The sequence below is a fragment of the Aquarana catesbeiana genome, linkage group LG05, assembly GCF_042186555.1.
Source record: "Aquarana catesbeiana isolate 2022-GZ linkage group LG05, ASM4218655v1, whole genome shotgun sequence".
Lineage (NCBI taxonomy): Eukaryota > Metazoa > Chordata > Amphibia > Anura > Ranidae > Aquarana > Aquarana catesbeiana.
The window spans coordinates 387342134-387361399 of NC_133328.1; the positions used below are offsets into that span (position 1 = coordinate 387342134).

The 19266-nt window shown below is 37.4% G+C and overlaps 1 protein-coding gene across 6 annotated transcripts in view; it reads right to left on the minus strand.

The window, feature by feature from the left end:
• Positions 1-18170, minus strand: part of TFAP2A (transcription factor AP-2 alpha) — a 39265-nt gene extending 21095 nt beyond the window's left edge. The window contains exons 1-4 of one of the 6 annotated variants that reach the window (XM_073631037.1): positions 17987-18170; positions 9502-9939; positions 7013-7064; positions 4107-4338 (exon numbers count right to left, since the gene is read on the minus strand). In XM_073631037.1, coding sequence (XP_073487138.1) covers positions 4107-4338; positions 7013-7064; positions 9502-9939; positions 17987-18019 — 755 coding nt within the window. In that variant the 5' untranslated portion in view covers positions 18020-18170. Of the gene's footprint in view, positions 1-4106; positions 4339-7012; positions 7065-9501; positions 9940-11298; positions 11872-12083; positions 12914-13910; positions 14093-17986 lie in introns of those variants that run through there. The other 5 variants (XM_073631035.1, XM_073631034.1, XM_073631033.1 and 2 more) reach the window with 5 other exon arrangements.
• Between the last annotated feature and the right edge of the window lie 1096 nt (positions 18171-19266).

Below are 19266 nucleotides of genomic sequence, written 5' to 3' on the forward strand. Positions count from 1 at the left end.
CCATGCACAGCTGCACCACATCTTGCACTTTCCAATTTTAGTAAATCAAACATTCAATGGACATTTCATCCAACTGACTTACGAGTGTGAAATGTTGAGGCTGGAAAATGATGGAGCAAAATGAAACTGTTTAACATAACAACCAATTAGAATTTTTGTTGGTGGCTATGGGCAAACAGGTCCACATTTGTCCTAGTTTTTGGTTACACGGATTGAAAAAAGACACAAGTCCATCTAGTTCAGCCAATAAAAAACAATAATAAAGAATAAAATAATTGAAAACCTTCACCTATACCCACAGTTGATCCAGCGGAAGTAAAAAAAAAAAAAAAACTGAAAGCTTCTAACTTCAACTCGTTCAATTAAGCTTGGACAAAAAAAACTGGAAGCTCATTTGTTTTTATCCAGAGCTGCACCAGATTTGGCACTCTCCAGTTTTAGTAAATCAACCCCAATGTTAATAGCCAGTTACATTTTGTGCATTAAGGAAAAAATCCAGCTTTTCTAAAAAACTAGAACTAGTTTCTGAGGCAGTCTATTGCACATTTCACAGCTCTTACTGAGAAGAAGCCTTTCCATATGCAGAGGATAAACCTCTCTTCCTCCAGAGACAAATGAGCACCATTTTTCCTTTGCAATGCCCTCAAAGTGAATACATGACCACAGTTTATACATCCATAGATGTATTTTGTATGAACATCATAGCAATTATTCAAATTCATGCATAGATACAGTTAGATTTTAATTATGCAATGCTATGTTACTATATAAAATAAAACTTTTAGCTATGGAAGTACCTATGTAGTTTTCAGTATCCCCATGTCCTCTCTGCTATGACTGTCCCTATACATAGCTGATGTGCACACCCTACACCAGCCTGCCATCTCTCTAAGACTTGAGCACAAGGATGTCACGTGGTTCCTCCTCTACTCCTTCAACACAGAAAACTTTCAGATAGGTTGCAAGATGCTAGGGCAGAATCGAATTGGTTTGCTGGGAAGAGGAATGTGTTGACATGGCTGCAGCCCAAGATCATCATTGCTCCAAAAAAAAAAAAAAAGTGACCTATCCTGACCCAGAGAAATGAAGCCTCCTCTCACATTCTCATTCATGTAATTTACAGAAACATATGAATGGCTTCATAGTTATTGGGTGTAGACACAGAAAATGGCATTAGGTTCAGTGTCTAGGACATCTCTAAAGGGCATCAGAGGAATCAGATTACTTTAGAGGAAAAAGAAACCAAAGACTTATACACTGACAGGAGATGTAAGGGAAAAAAAAAAGACTAAAGTATAAAAATCCTACCCAGGTAGCAAGCTCAGGTCCAAATGCACTATAAGGAACCATTTGCCTCTTGGTAGCATTAATAGGACCGGGTGTCATTCATTCTGACTTGCAGCTAATCACGAATCTAATTACATGCAAAATGAGTTCTGTCCATATCAGAAAGAAGTAATTTAAGAACGAATTAAGTGGCATAACTGTGAAAGGGATACTGTAATTACAAGTGATGAAATGATTGCCTATATCCCACAATGCATAAATGGAGCACAAAGTTACTAATAACACACGATCATGTACTAATGGAACTGAAGCCACAGCCATACACTGGAAGCACCTATACACACAGGAGCAACAATTTGGGAATATACTTGATCGGGAATTCAATCATTAAAATAGAGGATAGCTATTTAAATTGGAATAACCACTATGGGTTCCCAATATAGATATAATACACTTCTTGTATTACCGACAATTATTAATACATCTTTTTCATAGAATTACTGATAGTTTCATATTAATCTATGGGAAATTATTTAAATGATCATAACTATATGCCAATATGTGATCGTTATTATCCTTTTAAATGTTTTAACTATTTTCTGTATTACCTCCAATTAATTATTTCATAGAATTATATAGGTGGGTTATCAAGGGAAAGTAGCTTAATACCAGCTTGAATTTCGTTTTTTTTTTTTTTCAATAAGCCTTTAAGACCTAGTAAGATCAATAGGAAATGTATATTTTTAAGCTGGATTGGGCTGGCGTAAATAGTAAATAACTGGCAAAGTGCTGTGACTTCTGTGTGTTAGCCATTGTATGGTACACACTGGGGTTGATTTACTAAAACTCAAGAGTGCAAAATCTGGTGCAGCTGTGTATGGTAGCCAATCAGCTCGTTCAATTAAGCTTTGACAGAAAAAAAAAAATCTGGAAGCTGATTGGTTTCTAAGGGCTGTACTAGATTCTGCACTCTCCAGTTTTAGTAAATCAACCCCACAGAGTTTCTGGAAAATGCAAAATCTCCATTTAGCTGCCCTTGTGAAATCACATAGAACTTAAATGATCCGATTTCGTGTGTTTATCTTAGAACAGTAGCTGTGGTCTTGTTTGTGGACTCAGGTTCAAGTGTCATATCCCTTCCCAAAATCTTTACCACCCCAAGACACGAAATTATAGATTAATGGAGATAAATATTTTCCTAACCTGCTCCATTAATTGCTCTGCTCTATATAAGGCAATCAGCATATTTGTAGGCTGTATCTCCTCCCATGTGTTCCTTCTCTGTCCTTACATGCACATCCAGCTGCAGCCTGACACAGAATGAACCTGACTCCATGTACAATCCCTTATAGTAAACAGGCTGACCAAGTCTTAGCCTGGGCTCACTTATTCTATTATATACTGCAGGCTGGCAGGGGCCCCGACTAGAGGTGTATTTTATGCACTGGGAAATAAGATCGTTATATCATCAGTCCTGGAAATTGTACACTAGATCTGGGTCTGATTTCTCAATATATGGAGAGTTTCATTATATTTCAAATTATTGGCAGATATCATCTATCCAGGAGATCACTTACTTATTCACACAATCATAATGGGCTATAACTGTTGGGTCAACTTACTAAAGATTGCTCACTTTGCAACGGATGTTGACCCAGAGCTTTGCTGACTTGCAGCATCCAGTCACATCCTTGCACACGATTGGGTTTTGTTTGCAAAGTGAATTTTCCCTTCATTCCCTAAGCCCTGGGCAAAATGTCCTTGCAAAGCGAACAGCCTATTTCAACCCCTATGCAACAGGGCTCAATATCAAAACCATTCAGTGGCCCCTTTGTCTCTTTGATCCCCCCAAATTCATAAAAATTCCTGTGGTGGTACAGATTACTAATTGCTTTGGAGGATGTTAAATGTAGACCCCATACACACTTAGATTTTCTGCAGATTTTTGGCTTCAGATTTACCAAAACAATGTAATATGAGGTCAAACCCTAAGAGTTTCAATTTGTATGCAATCAGGCAGGCCCTTTCACTACATGGTTTTGGTAAATCTGAAGACAAAAATCTGCAGAAAATCTAATAGTGTCTATGGGCCTCTAGGCATAATTTAAGCTCAGTGTTTAGAGGAGAGAGAGGGTGTTATTTTTCTTGCAGAAAAAAAAAAAAAACGTTGAACTCTCCTAAACTCATCTATACTGTGTACAAAAAATCTCCATATTAGCGTTTATTTTCTGCCAAAGGAACTGGCATTTTTTTAAGCCCAGTGGAGCCTGATTATACACCCTCTCCCAGACTATTTGTAAATATTCATTTTATTACCATAGATTTACCGGATGTTTTTGCAAGCTGTAATAATAATTGTGCAGCCACACACCTCTGGCTCCCCTGCACTTTTTGGGCCCCATAGCAACTATATGGTCTGCAGTGGGTATAGTAACACCTTAACCATACTCTGAAAATTACTTTTACATTATAGCCGATTTCTCATATCATATATAAACATAAAGACATGGCATACATCTAAATACGTCTTTATACATGAATATATATATATATATAGATCGATATAGATCGATCGATCTATCTATCTATCTATCTATCTATCTATCTATCGATAGATAGATAGATCTATCTAGATCTAGATCTAGATAGATAGATAGATGGATAGATAGATAGATAGATAGATAGATAGATAGATAGATAGATAGATAGATAGATAGATAGATAGATAGATAGATAGATAGATAGATAGATAGTACATGACACATGCAATACTGTAGAGTACATGGCACTTCAGTTCCAAGGTACAATGAGCATCTTACCTCCTGAGCACTCCTCCCAATAGAGAAGCATTGAGGCACTCGGGTGGGGATAGCCTTCTCTGTACTTCTGCCACTGTCACCTTGTACTTTGATGTTGAGCTTAGAAGAGACAGGCGTCCAGGAACTGAGCAGAAAACTTCATTCGGATTCACTACTCCACCGAAGAGATTGTCTTTGTTGAGAGAGAGGGACGACACTGCATTGTTATTGGATTTAGACAATGAGACAGGCCCTGAAAAGAGAAGGATGACAATGATGCCAGGAAACTAGGAGGCCTGTTTTAGAAGCACACACCTGTGTTCTGGGGGCCACAAGAGGCTTTCTCTTTGCAAATCAGCCCTTTTCAATAAAATCTGTCAAGTCATGGCACCCAGACACAGGTGAGTCACTTATTTAATGTAGGTGAAAGAAAGCAAGTACTCTCTTTACTGCCTGGCCATTGCTGTTTATGAAATAAGCATTGGATTCTATAGATCTAGAGTTATTCTTATATGTATTTGCATAAGACATAAGACATAAAAAAAAAATCTTGCAAAAAAAAAAAAAAATCATAAAATCAGTTCACCTTAAACACATGCTAATGATATAAAAAATAGAGCAATATTATACTGTGCAGCCTATGCCATGGGCTCTGTCTTGATAAGACTGCAGCCCTCCAGCAGCTAGAAGGGTTAACATGGCCAGTACACAGACAAGAAAGCAGAAAGGTCCTTAAGCGCCACAGTGAGGCAGAAAGTGGCAGTTGGACTGCACAATGTCTAGTTGAGGGAAAAGGTTGTCTGATTTAATTACCGATTAAAGTTAGATCGTTCAGTAGTATAATACCCCCCCCCCCCCAACCGATGCACGAGCTCCTATCTCACAAGACATCACTGATTTATAATATTTAAAACAAGACCTCAGCCACTTTCTTAATTGACATTTGTGGTATAAGCAAAGTGAAGGTGAACCATTTCTACAAACGCCGCATGCATTCTTTTTCCCCGACCTCCTAAAAAAATCGTTCTCTAATTATCAAGCCAAGACAATATAGTGAAAGTCATTTACAAGCCTCTTTAAAAATGCATCCCTTACCAGGGCTAAAGCGGAGGTGTGAACAAGCTGATAAATTCATATTAAAAAAAAAAAAAAAAAAAGAAAAATCGTCAACTTAGAGTAGAAACACAAGTGAGAGATATCCGTATTCTAGCATGATAAATCCCCTAATCCGGTTATGTATGCAATCTGGGTAATTGGGGCTGATTTACAAGGCGTCGTTTTTTTCCGCTGGGCAAGGGAAGTTAGATATTTGTTTTCAATCAGTTTACAGGGCTTAATTACAAATGAAATGTTCTAATACATATTAAAAAAAAAAAAATAAATCCTTCCTAATATTGAAGCCTAGTGTTAATATTAATAAAAACATTATTTTTAACACCTACTGTGTTCAATTTAGACTAAAATGGTAATGAAACACTTGGGTCTTTTATGTTATTTTTATCGCGATACCATCAAAATATACATTCATATCATGTAATTATCTAGCTAGCTAAATGTATCCAATCATAGATTACAATCAGAACAGGCAAAACAAGCAAGCGCTCTATTTATATTAATCCGACATAAACCATATATAGAGAAGCATGACAGTTTACTGTCTTTATATTCTATATATTAGTGTGCCTTGGAATGATTTGGGTCTGGCTATCCTGTGCATTTAAAATTGTGGAGGATAGTCAGACGTATGGGGGCCCTGGATAGATCACTTGTGACATTAATAGCTCTGGGGAGGCTAATAGAGACAATAGGAGTTAAACGAACTCTTGAGATTACTACTAATAGAAGAGCCAATTATCATGCTGACTTGGAAAAGAACAGTTCTAAAAATCCATCTCTGCTTAAAGAAAGTAAAAGGAGCAAAAAACAAACAAAAAAAAACGTATTTATGTAGGTTTTCCTTACAGTTCACTGTCTATCTATCTATCTATCTATCTATGTTTAAATACAAACCTAACATTTTTTTGGGTCATTGGGTTTACACCATTATATACACACACATATATATATATATATATTCATATAATATATATATATATATATATATATATATATATATATATATATATATATATATATATATATATATATATATATATATAATATGTGTGTGTGTGTATAAAATGATGTAACCCCAATGACCCCAAATAAATATTTCTATTTCAACAAGATAGATAGATGATAGATAGATAGATAGATAGATAGATAGATAGATAGATAGATAGATTATGACGTATAATATTATGTAGAAATATAATAGAAATATAATAATAAATATTATTAAATATGTGTTTAAATATAAACCCAACATTTTTCTTTTGGGTCATTGTGGTTATACCATTTACAGAAATTAATCTAATAATGAAAATATTTAAGCCTATAGAGCAAAGTCTTCCCAAGCCTCATCTTTGACATAGAATTACAAATTAAAACCAGCTACTATAACCTTTCAATGTAAACAAAACACCACCAATTCCATTTTGGAACATTTATGAGCTTATTCAAATGCGGGTAGGCAAGGACCATTATATTCTACAGTAACCATTTCATTAAAAAAATTCCCAGGACAATGAAAGCTTACTAGACTCTTGCTAGGAAAGAATGCACATAGCACGTTTGCTCCTTGCCATTATTATATAAGCGGGTTATCTTTCTACTCATCACGTGACAGTATTAAACAAATGCAAGGCAATTTGCAAACACTATCTCATGCTATCAAAAGGGATAGATTTCAGCTTGCAAGTTTTGCATAGTTCAGAATGAAGCTTGGCAGGTTTTAACAACAGGGAAAAAAAGAGGAAGCTTGTGAGGACTTGTTAGGAATGCAATAGCAAAAAAAAAAAAAAGGAAGAAAAGAAAAAGAAGCCTACCTTTCTTAATTACAGTTTGATCTGCGATGTTGATACCTGGGTCTTCTACATGCTGAAACAGAAACACATAAATGTTTTAAAACACTGTCATAACAAAGGAAGAGGAAACTGTCAGAAGGGGGACATGCTGCCCATGAAGAGCCTAGACTGCACAGTATTGGGGGGAGGGGGGGGGGGAGTGTGCTCATGATTTGCTCTATGCCACCTAGGAACACAAATGGGGTTATATATGGGGATTCTGCACTGACTTCTTCTTGGAACATTCTGTCATCATAACTCATTTATGCTTAAACATCCCTCATATTGTAAGGAGGACCGGAAATATGCTCTCAGCCAATGCAAGATTAACAGAGATCAGCAGAAATTGATGTGGAACCATAAAATGGAACGCATTCCTAATTATGTGATGCAGGGGTAAATCAGGCTAGTGGATCCCTTAAAGGGCCATCTTCTACTGTCATGGCATTAGATGGGCCCAGACGTGTTATTGTAAATTATACGTCTATTTATTTTTATTTTTTGTTTAATGTATATTGTATATTTTTAAATGTCTAACAAAACCTGCAATCTACCAATTCAAATTAGATAAATCGCAGACAATAGCCAAGGCGTTGTACCTAATGCCAATCCTCGAGTTGGCTCTGACCCACCTTGTACTCAGATGGTTAAGTGATCCCTTTAAATCCCAAAGTCGTTACCCCCCCCCCCCCCCCCCCAGCAAAAAATAAAAATAAAAAATAATAATAATAGCGATGCTAACATTTTTCCACTCGGTTCTGGATTTATGCTCGTGTTAATTGCGCCTGATCTCAATGATTCCGGGTGGATGGTACTAAGTTGGTTTATTACGGCTTTTATTATACTCAATGCTCTCATTTGTAACTTGCCTAAAGTGCTCCTGCATTTAAGCATAATTAAATTGAGAAATGTTCAGAAATGACTAGTTTAGTTCTCTCTTTTAAGTATATGGGGGGAAATCTGATCCCTTTATGTTGGCTCAGTCAAGCCATAAACTAGAAAAAAGAATACTTTGATTTGGGTTGTTTCAGATCAGCACCAGGATTTACATGGAAAGACCCCATAGTGCTAGGGGATCATTCATTTATTTCCGAGATCTTCTTCATTTCTACTCATCGCTAGTTACAAAAAGATGAAGCAAAGCTAGAGCTAGCAAATTGGGTTCTTTCTGCTTTTTTTTTTTTACTCTTTTTTTTTTGTTCTTGACAGCATATATATGCAGTTTATTAGCGTTTATAGCCGTTTAAACGCCGAGCAGCAGCACTGAACAAACAAGCTGAGTAAATAATAACTAACATCAAGTTAATCCTAAATAACCACCCATATCTCTTTATGCCCCCCGGTGATGTGTGCCTGTGCTTACATAGCATTCCACATACACAAGCCGGTTCCTCCATGCTCATCTACATGATCAAACCATTGACAGGTCATTATAACAATAAAAATAAGGAATTCCTAACAAATCGTTCATGGGCAGGTATTTTTGCCATTTCATAATAATAAAAAAAAACACCTATACAATGCAATTTGGATTACCTATCAACATTTAAAATGAAATATTCATTTTTGTTTCTTGCAACTAAAATAGTGAAATAACCATAATAAAAAATGAACACAAGTACAATAAAAAAAAAATCTAAACGATCATAATTTCAGTGCAACAAAGTCATTGACATGACGTTCTATGTTATTAGATATATCCTCTGCCATCTGTCTCTGTAATCGTTAAACTGTCAACACTTATTTCTCAGCAATATCTAATCCTTTCATTTTTTGGAAGTATTTTTGGAAATGGTGAAAGATTATCCATGGGTTTCTCTAAATCCAATACGTAGGCTGGTGTCAAAATTTGGAGTGAACTGTTGTGGATATGCCTTCCCTTAGCCTTCTTTTGTGAATGATCAATGTCACGTTTAATTGCAAAACATTTTAATTGCACTTATTGGTAACCGAATTAGGCTCCAATAATTTATTGTTCAATTTTCTCCCTCACATACTTAATTCGATAGAAGTGGGATAGGAGGCCCTGATGGGGTCTGGGAGCTCTCTAATGACGTATTGCCTATAATGTGTTAAAAAATGAAAAAGGGGGGAATTTAATATATCTCACTTTCATTTGTTATGTCTTTCAGGCTTGCCAGCTGCAGGTAGACGCAGGGGCTGTATTAGATTGCTCCTGCATGCCATTTCCTTAATTATAAGGGACAGATTATTTATTACACAACACATCCATCCTGTCTGTGGCTCTGGGTCTTTACAAGGGATAGGAAATGCTATGCCACAGTCCCTTCAGTCAACAGTTCTGCCTTCAGAGTCCATGTATGAAAGAAGGGTGCACATACAGGACTGGGGTGGGCTAGGGGGACATATCTTTTAGGACAGTCATGTATACAGCAAGGCCTTCAAAAAGAAAAAAGATGATAGCAAATCATAATGAAGTCAAGGCTGTCGGTGAGAAATGGACAGCTTACCGAGACGTCTTCTAGTGCATGAGGTATGGAGTGGAGAGGGAGGTCCCCAAGTCCTGAGCCTAGCCCATGAGGCCCATGCAGTAGTTCTTCGTGGTGTCGCCTGTAATCCCTGCGTGGGTCCAGGCCGGACAGCTGGTGTGGTAGCCCCCGATGTGTGTGCAAAAGGCTGGCCTCCTGGCTCTGTCTCTGACCCGGCCATCCGGGGTGCTGAGGCTGGGGCTGTGCATGGAGGGAGTTCAGGTTATAGGGGTCGCTAACGTGGGCATAATGGTCTTGGGATTGGGGGTATATGGGCTGGTAAGGAGGAGGGAAATAGGGGGGCTGAAAGTCATTATTGGGGGTGTGGGAAAGTGGGGGAGCACTGGCGTAGGGGGACTGGCCCACTGAGCCCAATTGAGGTAACCGAGCTGTCCCATTGCTGGTACCGTCGTGACGATCCTAGGAGAGAAAACAGAGGGACAAGAATTAAAATTCAACTCGTTGCTAAGCAAATCCCACCATAAGCTTTCTGTAACTATGTGTAACTATATAAAATACCTATATATAGTGAGAGAGAGAGAGAGAGAGAGAGAGAGAGAGAGAGAGAGAGAGAGAGAGAGAGAGCGATTAATATATATATTATATATATATATATATATATTTATATATATATATATATATATATATATATATATATATATATATATAAAGAGAGAGAGAACGATTGATTAAAAAACTATAAAACTATATATATCTATTAATATATATATATATATATATATGTTTATGAAGAGAGAGAGAGAAAGAGATTTAAGAAACAAAGCTATAACTAGAGAGAGAGAGAGGGGGGGGGGAGAGATTAAACAAACCAACAAAAAAAAAAAAAATATATATATATATATATACACACACGCACACACACACACATATATATATATAATATATATATATATATATATATATATATATATATATATATATATATATATATATATATATATATATATATTCCTCCATAGATTGCTTCCCTGTTATTGTGCAATAGCTGCCTAAAGATAATATAAGATGATTTTAAACGAATTATTTCAAGAATCTGCAATTCTTAAAAAAAAAGTCCTGTTCCACAGACCTGCACCTACACCTAGGCACATACACATTGGAATATACACCTAGGCACATACACCTAGGCACATACACCTAGGCACATACACCTTGGCATATGCACCTAGGCACATACACCTTGGCACATGCACAGTTTATTAATTTCCCCTTAATGATTTGTTTTGATGGAAGTGACAAGCTTTGTTTCTTGTCTGTTTTGCCCGTATACTGGTTCCCGACCCTTCTCCATGGCTGGCTTTCAAGATGTACAGGTCTCCTCGCCCACATAATAGCGTATTTATAGAAAATACATTAGTTCTAATGGAAAGATGTTCCACCCGTTAATGCGGTCAATGTAAAAAATACCTCCACAAACATTTTTTTCCCCAATCCAATCACACATGCCGGATGGATAGGTTTGGGGAGAAGTATGCCTTAAATTAAAGGGCATACCAAGCCAAGCATATGTTTAAGGTTAACTCGGAACCGACACATTACAGACGTTTTAAAATATTAAGGGCTCATTTGATCATGGAGAAAACACAGGATGTAATAGATAAAATCGCATGTCAGGTAATAGCAGTCATAAAAAAAAACAGGGAACCAGCCCAATAAATATTACGAGTTGAAGCCTAAAGCGGAAACGTGCAGCAATTTTAAACCATAGCAATTAAAAAAACAAAAACAAACAATATATACATAATAGAAAAAACTCACCATCGCGGAAAAACTGTGAACTAACATCAGTGCAGATTAATGTAACAAATAAAGGTAGAAAATGGAAAAAAATAGCTGTGTAGCAAGGAGGAAAAAGAAATGTAGGTGCTACAAAATAGCCAGCACTAGAATATTATTACTAGAAAATCATAGCGCCCAGGATTGATAAGAAACCACCAAACACCATAATCCATCAGAACTGGAAGAAATTCTTCATTTGATGTTGGAAAGAAAAAAAAAACACTGTCTGGCTCAGATGTTAAGTACAAAGTTTTTTTTTTTTCCTCTCTCTCTCTCTCTCTGTTTTATGCTGGGCTCCTTAATCCTTGTTGAATCTCTTCTCTCTTCTTGACTTGTGTAGCGGTGCTGGGCTTGCTAGCAATGAGCTTTGCCTTCCTCCCAGCCCTAATAGCAGATATTCATGACTATTAATATTACACCAATACTTAATAAAGGAAGAATGGTTGGAAATCGAGCGTGAACCGAGCAAAGCAACTCAAGGCAGAGCCCTGTTCTAAATGACGTCCATTGAATGAAGAATCAGTGTATCTAATCAGAGAGGTGGAGGGGGTGGAAAAGAAAGAGAGACACGAGTGAGTGAAGGAGAGAGGGGGTTGGCTGACGAATCACAGGGAAGGGGGGACATTTTAAAGGTTGCAGGGCATGAAAAGTGAAAGAGCTGTAGAGTGTGGGGATCAGTCAGTGACAGGAAAGAAAAGGATGGGGGGTAGGGAGGGGAGGAGGGGGGGGGGAACCAAATAACAAAAAAAAAAAGGAATTGGCACCTGGGAATCCTGGGAATATCCTGAATATGCCATTGGCATTTCTGAGCTTCTCCTCTTGCTGCTGGGAATGGGAAGACTCTCTGGGTTCTCCAGCCCTTTGCTTTTCATGTCTGTGTCCGAGGGGCCCGGATCTCCTGTCCTCTGAACCTGATCCATAGCCCCGATGGGCTCTCCAACCACAACAACCACAGCTCACAAAGCAGCTTCCTATTCCAATGGAGGCAGGCAGATCCAGGAATCTCTCTTCCTCTCTAATTAAGGCTTATTTTGCTTTCTGTTTCAGAAAAAAAGAAGGTTCTTTTTCTTTTCCTAGATGAGTTCTCATGTCCTTGTTGCCTGGGCTTAGACAAAGAGGGGGCAGAAAGCCTAGCAGTAGATTTTGGAAGTCACCAGCAGTTTAGTGTGCTTGTGGGAGCATGCAGGTCCCGGAAGGGAGCTGGGGGTGGGGTGGTGGGGAGACTTTGTTCTTATTGTGTTGGCTCTGATTTCCTGTCCTTCATTCAGAGATCCAGAGTCCAGATGTTGGAGACCTCGATGGTTTACCTCCAGCTCAGCTCTTCTCCATAGGTGCTCCAGCCAGGGATGTCTATGGGTCAGCTCCTGTCCGGTTAAAGGCTCGGCCAGGAGCTCCTACAAAAAAGCTTGCCTCTCTTCCGCCTGATCCTGGCTCCTTCTCTGCAAACCCGTCCGACTGGCTCTACCACTCCGGCAAACAACTCCTCCAAAATATGACATGCTCAACTTTACAGAGCTCTTAGCTGGCTAGGGTTAGAATAACAACAGTCATCTACCGCCTGCATGTTCCTACAGAACTATGCACACCTAACAAAATAAAGCTTTAATCTCACTTTGAAAGCGAGATTACAGGCTCTGGGCTGGAGCTGGGCGAAGTTTTCTTTTTTGGTGCTCTGTGCTCAGCCACTATCACATGGGAAGCATGCTACCATCGACTGGTCACATCATCTGCATTTCCCTTATGCCTAATTAGTATTTTTTCCTTTACATAAGGTCATCTGATTGCAGAAAATGTAAATATACTTACTGCTTGTAATACACCAAGGAAAAAAAACTTTTGAAAACCATATGCTAACCATCAAGGCTTTCTTATGTAAAAACACAAGAAAGGCTGACTCTATTGACACACTACAGATTTACAACAGAGATCCAAGCAGGAGAGATAAAAACAAGTCTCAACTGTCCATCTGTAAAGTGCCCCAACCACTTGGGGAATCCTCCCAGCTCTCTGCCCTGCAAGTCTTAACAAGACTATGATCCATAATTACACCGACCTTGCTTGTCTTTCTATACACATACTTGTGTGTCTTTGTGAAGCAGCATCACACAAACCACGTAGTAAAAAAAAAAAAAACATCTAAAACAAAAAGAATATTATTAAAAAAAAATACAGCTCATTGCCTGATACACCGACCAGAAAATATACAATGCAAATAACTACCATTAAAAAAAACATAAAACTATCTAATTTACACTGCTTTAAAATTTGCATACCTATCCATGATATTTAATTCTTTTATGTTCATTGTTAAAATAAGATGATAAGGTAGATGGAATGTGTTAATAAATAAAATCAATTCAGAACAGTGTTGGTGTTCAAATAAAAGTACACGTTTTATATTAAAACCCAATTACTTAAAAGGCATAGTTACCGTGATGGAGTAATGTTTGCTTGCAAAGAGAAGCAGTTTGGAAGTCCATCATACATAGAGATCAGGATACCCCAAGCTTTTTTCTAACTGAGAATGTGGAAGTCAGGCTCAAGTTCTAAAATCTGTGCATAGAAACTGATCTCAGGCTCCTAACCCTTACCTCACACTCCTCGTATTTGATATTGTCGGTCAGTTTCCAAAGCATTTTCATGGGCTTTTGGGAAGAGAAATTCTTCTCCTTTCTCCCTTGTCCCCACAAAAGTCTAGAGCCCCTGTGTGTTGTACAGAAAGAGTGAGGCTGCTGCAGTGTTTGGTGCTCTGATATCTCCCTCTAATGGTGGAAAGTTGCCTCTTTTTTTTTTCTTCTGCTTCTCTCCAACAAACCCTAAGTACCTTATTAGCATATCAACAATAGCCCAATTGCTAGGTGACATAAGAACCTGCTCTGAAGGACGCTGCTACAACATAGAAAAAAATATCTGGCCAAACATGAGCAATGTAACTACTCTATTCTATTCTTAAAGTATCAGGACAAGTAACAACATCATAAACACATAAAAAAATACAGTAGTTTGCATTGAAATTGCATTTCTGTTGGTCAGAATTTCAAGATGGGTACACGTATGTTGGGTAAGTGTATCCTCAGTGTCTATAATAAATATATTATGTATTTTTTTAAAAAAATCAGAAAGTCCTCTTTTCATAGAAGACTGACTTCATGAATTAATTCAGATTATTATTATTTACACAATAAAGGGATATTACCATATTACAATATTACAATACAATTCAATACAAAAAGGTTAGGAGGACCCTTCTTGTACATTTTCAATTGGACACTCTCCCCTTTTTTTAGCCTGTGTCCTATTTGATATTCTGTTTGGGTGAATGAATATATTGGGAACGTGTGAAATGAGAAAATTATGCACCATCTAATGAACAGTTTCACTTTGACATTAGTATAATGGTTCATTTTAATGGCTAATTGTACTGGACTCGTAGGAGCAACTGGGACAAGCTGCCGACTATAGAGAAAAGAAAAATTCTCCGAGCATTTTAGTCGCATGAGTCTTTTCCTTTTTGGGTTGATTTACTAAGGGCTATAGGTTGTACACTTTGCAAGTGGCATTGCATTTTGCAAGGGAATTTCCCCCAGAGCTTTGGAAAGGGACAAAGCTCTGATTGATTTCCATCATCAATCAGGTGCAAGCAGAAATGTTTTTTTTTTTCTTTTTTTCATGTGATTGGGTATTCTGTGCAGAGAGAAATTTCACCACATTCACTAAGCTCTGGGGAAAATGCCCCTTGCAAATGCAACTTCCTTTGCAAAGTGAATAGCCTATTTGCCTTTTAGTAAATCAACCCCCGACAGGTTTCATTTTCACTCCAGAGTCATTTTATTTCTATTCTATGTCTAGTTAGCAGTTAGAACAGGCAGCAGTCCCACCCAGTGTTATTGATACGTGCAATAGGGTCCAGCTCAGTCCAATGTCATGAAGATGCAGGAGGTCTTTGCTAGACTACAGACAGTGTACTCTCTTCTATTGTACCTGCACTTGTCTAGTCCAAATAGTTGTTTTTAGCTCATTGAAGTTAAAATGACGTTGAGATTAGCCTTTGGTGTATGTGCTAATAGGTTGGCACTGTGAAAAGGGCTCTATAGCTGGAGCTAGCGCCATCCACTTGAGGTCAGACGGGGCCCACAGTCACATCAACAAGATTACCATGACCGCCCAGCTAATTGAATGCGAATTATTAGCGTTAGGATCAAACAGAGCAGTGTGAAGGTTAGCAAGAGTGTGAAAGGACGCTTTAACACCACCGAGCACATCAATAGTCTTTGCATTAAAAGAGTCATCATTAACATTTCTTGGGTGGAGTAGTTGCATCAAGGACCTGCTAATAGTGTGAAACTCTTAAATATACAAGTCCAGTGTAAGCCTTATTGAGATGCAGAGACTAATTCTTGTATTAATACCTCCCTTGGACAGCTTACTGATTACTGATAACGTGATAATGTATAGCTGATGATATAAATCATTAGTGACAACATAAAACACCATAGCGAATAAAAATATACATGTCCAGTGCAAGCCTCACTGAAATGCAGAGACTATTAATACCACCCTCGAACAGCACTGATAACGTGATATTGTATAGCTGGTATAATGCGGATATAAATTAATAGTGACAACACACAAACACCATAGATGATACAAAGATATATGTCCAGTGCAAGCCTCGTTGGGATGCAGAGAAATTCGTGTATTATTACTACCATTGAACAGCTGCTCACTGATCACCTGATAATACATAGCAGCAGATATAAAGGAGTGGTGGAAACATATTATATAGCCACTATATATAATAGAAAATATACATGTTGAGATGCAGATAAATGGGTGTATTATTACCATCAAGCTATCTACTGATATTAGGATACTACAAAGCTGGTATGCAGATATAAATGAATGGTGGCGACATTTTATATAAACACTATATATAGTAAAAAATATATTCATATCCTGTGCAAGCCTCACTGAGATGCAGATAATAATTCGTGAGTTATTACCGCCCTATGAACAGCTGAACCTACTGATATTGTGATAGTACCTTTTTAAAACAAAAGGGAATGGTGGCAACATTTTATATCAACACTATATACAATACAAATGTATTGTGCCACGGATACATCACTCACATCCTATTATAACAAAGACTAGTAACTAAAATAAACAGTTATGCCAGCCAAACACCAAAGCTACAAAGTAGGCCTTACTATGCCATGCTTGAATACAATTAGGTAAAGGATATTGCTAAATATCACAATCGTGATATTAAAATAATCCTCGTATTTTATCTTTGAATCACAGGTGGTGGTAATTTATATTATAGAGTGTTTATTCCAAAGTTTTAAAGTATTGTCAGACCAATGTATTTTAACAAAGTTATAGGTGTGTATTTTTTATAGGCTAGAAGTTTTGAATATATACCTGCTATGCATACAAAAGGAAAATAAGGGCACAAGCATATATATGCACTGTGCATATATGCTATATATATTTATAACTGTGTATGTATATAAGCAAGCAGTGCACACATACCTCATGGTACAGGAACTGAACTGTACATTTATCTCTACAGACATCAGTGTGTACAACTTGACATCTCTTGTAAGCATAGATGTATGCACTGTGGATAGACATACACATATGTAAATATATTTATAGTGTACATAGACACCTGCATGCCCCTTCAAAGTGTGGTGCTCTATATAAAAAGGGATCAAAAGCTCTAAAACATACTTATTTTATATACACTAATATATATATATATATATATATATAGAGAGAGAGAGAGAGAGAGAGGGGGGGGCTCTCAGGTGTCTGTGTGTATATATATATATATATATATATAAGATATATAATGAATGTAATGTATTGTATGCAATATCTATCTATCTATCTATCTATCTATCTATCTATCTATCTATCTATCTATCTATCTATCTATCTATCTATCTATCTATCTACCTACCTATCTATCTATCTATCTATATATAGATATATATATATATATGTGTAATGTACTGATATATATATATATATATATATATATATATATATATATATATATATATATATGTATGTATTAAACACACAGACACCTTAGAGGCCCTGGAGCCTTGGAGAGAGCATTGCTGTATATGAAAATAAATCACAAGCTCTGAAATACATGCATTACAACACAAATACATAACAAGCAATGCACATATTCTATGCAGTGTACAGTAAACCCCTTTATACAAATACTCTTCAATCACATGCATTATAGTATATAAAGAACAATCCACATGGAAACACAAAACGTGGCCTGCCTGTAGAGTGAATGAATTCCAAGCAGATATCATTCACCTTTCTATCCAACCTATAACCCTACAGAAAAATAAGTGGCTCAGAGCAGTTTATCCTGCTCTGTTCCTCACCTGCCTTGTATTTTTAATGAACAGGAACAGTCCATGAGAGCAGACAAAGGCAAACATTTATCTGAACCTCCATGGCCTTCCACTATAAAATTAGATCCACAGTACAGTTTAATCTGCCTTAAAAAAAAAAGTAAATAAAAAAGTGTGACAATGCTGGTAGAATCAGGAAACACATACTCATTAATAATCCAAGGGTCACTGAAGAGGCGCACTTCTTAAAATATCATTTAAATAGTGGAGTGACATCTCACCTGCCAATCCCCCATCCTGGCCAGCATGGACATCCTCTAATCCCTGGGTGATGATAGACTGAGGGAACCGCCTGTTGATACGACCAGCTTCAACAAATCTTTCTCTTACCTGTACAAGAACATCTCACCTGCTCATAAAGAACTGGTTGCTACCTGTGCGCGCATGCGCACAAGCCAGGAATTTGTGCTTAGGTAACTTACTATGTTCTTAGCTGTCTGAGTTGTTGATGGATTTACAGCAACCGAAGTCTCCACATAAACACCAGGTTCCCTCCCCCTTCCAGTCCCCTTACTACCAGCTATTTATTGCTCAGGGGTGGCTGATCTCCTGCATTGATGAAGTCAAGTGCTATGGTGATAATGGGGCAGTGAGACCCCCTTTGTGTTCAGATCACAATCTAAACGTAAGAGACTGCACATTAGTTCACAGGGTTGTGATCAATATCCTCTGTTGAAGAATGAGTTTGGTTTTATATTTATTTAGCAATGCCCCCCCTTTTCTATAAAAATAAATAAAAAAATAAACAATGTCCCCTTTTTCCTGGCTTCTGTTATCTTGCATCCTTTCTGTCACAAAATGGAATGGTTTGTATAATGAAACACATCTCAATAGCACATTACTGCCGGGTACATTATTAAGGCAATCTTAATGCAATAAAGCCTTACTTTATGCCTGATAGGAGATCTAGAGACAGTAAATACAAACCAGGCGCTGTTTGCTTTGTGGTAAATACACTGATTGTTGACTATAAAACAGTTATGGGCTTGTGATCTTGTGTTCTACCTTCCAGTAAAAATAAAGGGCATCACAAATCACAATATGCTATGTGAGCATTCCCAAATCCAGCTACACACTGGGGGGGATTCTTAAAGATTGGAGCAATATGGGAGCAGACAATCAAATTTCATGTTCCAGCCAGTATGTAGCTTGTGTACTTACTATGGGTAACCATCCCATCCTTACTTTGTTCAAGACTTATACATTTTCTTTATGAACTGTAGATAAAATATACTTAACTGATGTGGGACTACAAATGACAGAAAGTTAATGTGGAACTACAAATGGCAGCATTCCCTTCGGAAATCTGAATAAGCAACAGAATGCCAAAGTATGTTGTTGACTGTATGCATACATAGTAGGCACATAGGTAATCCCCTCATAGCAATGGCTGAAATATAATGTAATACTATGGGGGTTATTTACTAAAGGCAAATCCACTTTGCACTACAAGTGCAAACTACAAGTGTACTTGAAATTGCACTGAAAGTACACCTGGAAG